A 6,110-nucleotide genomic window follows, 5' to 3' on the forward strand; every position below is an offset into this window, starting at 1 on the left:
GAAAAACATCTCCACTTAGAACACTCTGAGCTGGGGCAGCAGGTTGCATGGTGGTTTGAAAATGACAACAAAGGGGCTGGCAGGTGGCATGGTGGTTAAGGTGCTGGACTCAGACAGGGCCGATTGCAATTTGAGTCCTGGACCAGGCAGCTTGCGTTCTCACTTTCCCTTTATCTCTCTCTCTCTGGTGAATGCATGTGCCCTGTAGCGACTTAAATAATAATAATAAAATTAAATAAATAGCTCTTAAAAAAAAAAAACAAAAAACAAAAAACAAAACTAGAACTGGTCTTCCAACCTCCTGAGTGCAGATGTCCCTAACATCCAGGGCCTGATCCTCCTGAGCTGAGGGTAGGGAAGGGCTCTGGACTGGTCAGCCTTGAACCAGGCAGTGGTACAGACAAGTTACTCCCACTCGTGAAAGGATCGGATTCTCAAAGCTGAAATAGGTCTAGGACATGTTACTTAATTTGATCATATATGTTTTAACTTTTTTCTTTTCGTAGAGGTTTTTGCTATAGGGTGCGTGTGCTCACCAGAAAGACAGAGAGAGACAGAGACAGAAAGTAAGAAATCACCCCCGGGGGGGGAGGGGGTGTGTGGCCACGCCGCAATCCCTTCTCCATTCTCCTCTAGGGACCTTGGGCATGCACACATGCCGGTGTGAGTTTAAGCCACTGGGTCCGGGACTCAAACTGCAGTCGATTACATGGGAGTCCAGCGACATAGTCATTACGCCAATTGCTGGTCCTTGTTTTAACTTTTCTTTGTTAAATGAACTTAAGTTTAATTAACTTGTACTTATCTCAATTTGTTCTCATAAAATAAGGAAAAAATTAGTGAAGATAAAATAGATTTTAATAGAATAGTTTCACTTTTCATCATCTTTACATCTTCCGGAAAGCATTTTATGGCACCATAATGCAGGAAGTGACACCTGCGTGCAGCAGTGGTCGGGCCTCAGTCTGTGTGACGGATCTTTGAAGAGCCTGCCCCTTGCTGCCCTAAATCGGGGCCTTAGTTTTAAGCCACGACTGCACACTTTATCCGCCCTGTGCAGCTCTTCATCACGCTGCGCGAAGACCTGTGTGTTCTGCACGTGATTATCTGTCTGCCACCCACTCTTCACCTGGGCTGCCGGTCCCACCAGTAGGGACTGGGCTAAGACTGAACTGACGGTCAGCGCAGTGCCCTGCACGTGGGAGGTCCTGCAGGTACCTGCTCTACCCAAGGGGACGGAATAGGTGAGAAAAGTCTGGCAGCATTCAGGAAGGATTAACGGCTGATGAAAATAGTCTTATAAACCGATCTCAATGAGCAAGGTGCAAAACGAACATGGACAGGGCCAGTAAGGCTGAAGGCTGGGAAGGGGACTGCCCACTGCTAGCACTTTGCACCTCCAGCTCCAGCCTCTAGGTCTGCTTTGGAACCTAATCATTACTAGAGTTAGTATTTGGGTGTCTGAACAGAGAAAAGGACAGGAACGGCTCAGTGACAAGCACACGTGACACCACGCTCATCACTGACCTCCAGGTGGACGTCTTCCCTCCACACTGCACCCAGTGACAATGGGCAGCTCACTGAGGACCACCCAGCACTGCTTCAGTGTCGTAGCACTGTACCCTACTGCTGCAAAACTTTTGTGCAGCCAAGAGCAAGGGATGGAAATGGCTGAAAACTTACAGCAGAGCGTTATTACGGGGCCACAAATGCTTTCCCTGCGTATACTTTAATTAAGCCTAGAAGTATGTTTTCTTCCAGTCGTTTAGGCAGATTTACATTCCCGCCGTCTTTACCATATGCCTGGTAGTATGTGTCTGTGCATGTGTATGGACAAATGTTTATTTGCGTTTTAAAATGTTTTATAACAAAACGATGTTGGCTTGTGGTACACTGTCAAAGCATAGGGCATGATTACTTCATCTGCTTCAAGTCTGCTGTTGGTCGGGCTTTATCAGGGACACTGCGAAGAGCGATTTTAAGTCAGAATTGAGGTGGCATCTTGGAAAGAGCAGCGAGCTATGCCTGGATGGCCCATATCCTCAGTGATCTGATAGTGCCGCTTTCCTTCTGTCCCCTCGAGTTAGCATCTCATTAAAAACCTGCCCGCTTTCTCAGTGCAGAACAATTGTCTAACTCTTCCCACAACTGTGGACTTGCCCTCTACACGGAGCTGAAGTCGGCTTGTGAAGTTAGAGCTCAGCTTGTTTTCTCTTACATTCTAGAAGAAAGGAGGATTTTAATAGGAATTGGACTCACTGGGTAGAGATAGCTTGATTAAAAGTCAATACAGAGGAGCTATCCTAATCATTCTCTAGGATTCAGGGATCAGCAAGAGGGGCACTTTGAAATACCACGGTCTTTGTTTTTACCAATTAGTATTCTTAATTATCTCAAGTTTCACACACTATTATTTTCAACTTGTGAAATTCTCCTGTGCCCATATACCAATACTTTTGAAAAGTTACTTGAATGTTACCTGTTAACCCCAGAACATTACTTATTCAAAAATGACTTTGCCTATCAGAAGAAAAGAAAAAAGTAAAACAAAAAACCAAGGTAAACTACAGGAAAAGATGCACAAATTTGGCTGCCTTCTGAGATTCAAAGCAAACAGCAGATAACATGAGGGTTGGAAATGAGGAGCTGCGCTCTCCCCCTCCCTGTGATTCTGCGTCACTCCTCCTAGGAGCATTTTTTGCTTCATTTTGGTTGTGGCAAAGGCGGAATATTCCAGAGAAGGTAAGAGCAAATGGTGCACTTTTTTTCTTCTGAAAAGGAAAATGCTAGTTTTGCTGGAGCCCCATGTGAATTTTGCAGGGCCTCCACCTTCTAACCTTCAACGCTCTGTTTAATCCAGTGAGTGGACAACTTGGAGCAGCCTCCTTTCGGGTCTGACTCGATTGCTAGATTGTGTATACTCAGGTTGGATCTTCTGCCCCCGCCCTAGTTCCCTGAGCAGATCTGATAAAGATCTTATATTATTTTGTATATCTTATCATACAAGATCTTTATCTACAGATCTTATAAAGTCTCCAATGCATCACCTCACAGAATCTAGCTTGGGAAGTCAATCTTCTTGGCAAATAGCGGCATGTGAAAGTTTCTTGTTTCTCTGTGTGTGTGTGTGTGTGTGTGTGTGTGTGTGTGTTTTAAAAGATCTTAGATACCTTGTGGGAATGTAAAATAAATTACTTTTTTTTCAATGGCATAAAATTTCTTTTGTAGGAAAATCAAGGCTCAACTTTATAGTCAAAAGAACGTTAAAGCTAAAAAAATGCTCTGATATGTACATTAACATATTTGTTATTTATATACCACACAAAGAAATCACAACAATTAATATCAATATTACCAGCTGTCTTGTGCAGATCAAATTCTAATCTAACCAATTCTAATATAGGCATACGTTTCCCAATCTACACGTTCACATGCCTACAACTTCTTATTAATTTCAAACACATGAACTGAAAACAAGATTGATGTTATATTAAATTGTACCCAAATTTTAGTATTTACTTTTTTTCAGATAGGCCATTTCAAAGTAAGATGTTCCAGATTAAAATAGCTCATGAAACACTTAGGACGGGGGCCGACTTTATCATTTCACAGCTGCTCCTAGTTTCCAAGTAAATGAACAAGTAACTCGTTTTAAAAATCCCCAAGCACACCATGGAGCTGACATTTTTATAAAGTCCCCACAGGAGGAGTTTGGACCCCGTAACACAATCGCATGCTTTAAACAGAGGTGCTTCTTTATAATAGTTGTTTCATTCCCAGAAATCAATGTCCATGATACACACAAACTTTACTTATTTTGTTATTAATATAATTATTTACAAAGAAAACCCTTTCATGAATAAATAATAAAGAAAAAGTCTTATAAACCAAATAAACAAGCAAGCATTAAAGTAGAATTAATTCATTATCAAAAAACCCCAAAAAAACAAAAAACGAAAAAAACAAAAAAAAACAGAGCCACTTACAGGGCTTGATGGAGTCTTTGGCCAGCCTGGGCTGCTAATGCTATCGCTCTCATCTCCATGAAAGGAGGAGATGCTAGCAGAGCTGGGGGACATTGGGGAAGGGACTGGCAGGTTGCCTGGGGTTGGGGGCTGAGAAATACCCTGAGAGCTGTAGCTATCCTGTGGTAGAGGAATAAAAAAAAAAAAATGACAAAGGTAGGGCAAACTTTATTTAAAATAACAAAAAGCACATCCAGTTTAACAGACTATTTTATATATATGTAATATATATGTATATATATACACACATATACATATATATGTATAGACACGTACAAACACACAAACACACATGTACAAAGGTAGTAAAACAACATTCTTAATTAGTACAACGTGTAAGTTGGCTGGATGCTAGATAAGGCCACGAAGTCATCATGCTTTTCACGTCAAGCTCACATGAATGCGGAGCGTGGGTTACCCCTTATGAAAGAAAGAAAGGAAAAAACCCCAAAACAGAAAGCTGTTCACCTTATTTATCAAATAAGGCAGGAAAGCTAAATATTAAGTATGTTGTTGCTGGGGTGGCCAAAACAGGAAGCTATAAACTGCAGGCAGAGATGGCTGCGAGGATCAAACCCAGGCAAGCTCCCTCGCGTCGCCCGCCCCCAAAGCGCCCGTCTCGGGTGGGTCTCGTCCCGCCACCCCCTCCCCGACCGTGAGTTAATGCCGTAAGAACTAGTAACTTTCAGATCCACGCCATGAAGGGGGTGGGGAAGAAAGGAAGACTACAGACGGGTTGGCGCAATGAAGCATGCAGAGAGCAGAGACCCAACGCAGACACGCGGAGGCCGACGCCAGTGAAGCCGTGACACGCAGCCACCCACGAGGCCGCCCTGCGCTCATGCAGAGGGGGCAGTACCTTGGACTTGCTCTCGGGCTGCGGCGTGCCTTCTTCTTTGCCATCTGCTTTGAGAGGCATGGGCAGTTTGGATTCACTGGGAGACATCATATCTGCAAGACCCATAGATGCTAATCGGAAATAGGAGAAAGAGTTTAGGATTATACATGTGACTTCTCACACGTGCCCCTGCCCACCGAGGGCTGAGAGGGGCACGAGGCGCCTGACGCTCCCTTGAAGGAAGAGAGAAAAGTAACGGTAATTCGGAGCATACTTGTTCCCGGAATCCACAAAGCACCACACTCGAGGTTATCCTCACAGCAAGAGAAAGAAAAAGCGCACTTTTTCTGTACACTCAGGCCCCAAACCACTGACGGCCAGCTTCTACCCGTGTTATTTTTTTCAAAATGATCACAGCTTTAGAGGAGTGCGTAATAAAGTGGTAACAAGACAAACGTTTCCCTCCCTCCTCAGGCTGCGAAGCAAATGCCAGCTGGGCGTGCCTTCCACCCGCGTGCTAGGAGGAGTGCCTTCCTACTCTCCTGGGTTCGGACCACCTACGCCCTGCAGCACTACTTGGCATGCCACACTGTTTCATCAGGAATCCTTCTCACTTCCATGGAGTCTAGTTTGTGGTAATGGAAGAAGACTTCAAAAACTTCATCGTGGGGCCATCGGGTGACGTGGTGGTTAAGGTGCTGGACTCCCACATGGGCCAGTGCTGTTCGAGTCCTGGACTTGGCAGCTTGAAACTCACACCAGGCACGTGTGTGTGTGTGTGTGCCCAAAACCCCAGGAGGAGAGTGGAAGAAAAGGAATTGTGGTGTGGCCATGCCCCCTGGGGGAGGTGATGTTTTTCACTTTCCCTCTCTCTGTTTCTCTACAGTGAGCGCACGTGCCTTATGGCAAAAACCCTAAAACAAAAACAAAAACGTAATCATTGAAACTAAGCCTTGAAAGTATTCCCTATGATTTTGCCCTAGGGTTGGTACCCCCTCAGCCAACCACCCAGGCCAGCAGCCACAGTGACTCAGGAGAGAACCCACATTCTTTCCCCCGGGCTCAGAAAGCCAATCAGCTCCACCAAGGCTTCGGAATGGAAGGGCCGCCAAATGGCTCAATATGCACAATGACTGCAAATACGGAGACAGTTTCAGGTTAAGATGGGGAGATGGTGTAGATTTTTCATTAAAGGAAGAGCAACCTATGGGAGAGATGCACACAGCTACCCAGAGAGTGACAGCTGA

At 44.7% G+C, this 6,110-nt stretch overlaps 1 protein-coding gene across 1 annotated transcript in view; it reads right to left on the minus strand.

Annotated features, from left to right (window-relative positions):
• The window catches only part of ARID1B (AT-rich interaction domain 1B), a 107,714-nt gene that overhangs the window by 34,430 nt on the left and 67,174 nt on the right, over nt 1–6,110 (minus strand). The window contains exons 5-6 of the mRNA XM_027774692.1: nt 4,885–4,994; nt 3,987–4,145 (exon numbers count right to left, since the gene is read on the minus strand). Of these exons, the coding sequence (XP_027630493.1) occupies nt 3,987–4,145; nt 4,885–4,994 (269 nt within the window). The remainder of the gene's footprint in view (nt 1–3,986; nt 4,146–4,884; nt 4,995–6,110) is intronic.

This window comes from Tupaia chinensis, unplaced genomic scaffold (assembly GCF_000334495.1).
Source record: "Tupaia chinensis unplaced genomic scaffold, TupChi_1.0 Scaffold000468_1, whole genome shotgun sequence".
In the NCBI taxonomy this organism is placed as follows: domain Eukaryota; kingdom Metazoa; phylum Chordata; class Mammalia; order Scandentia; family Tupaiidae; genus Tupaia; species Tupaia belangeri.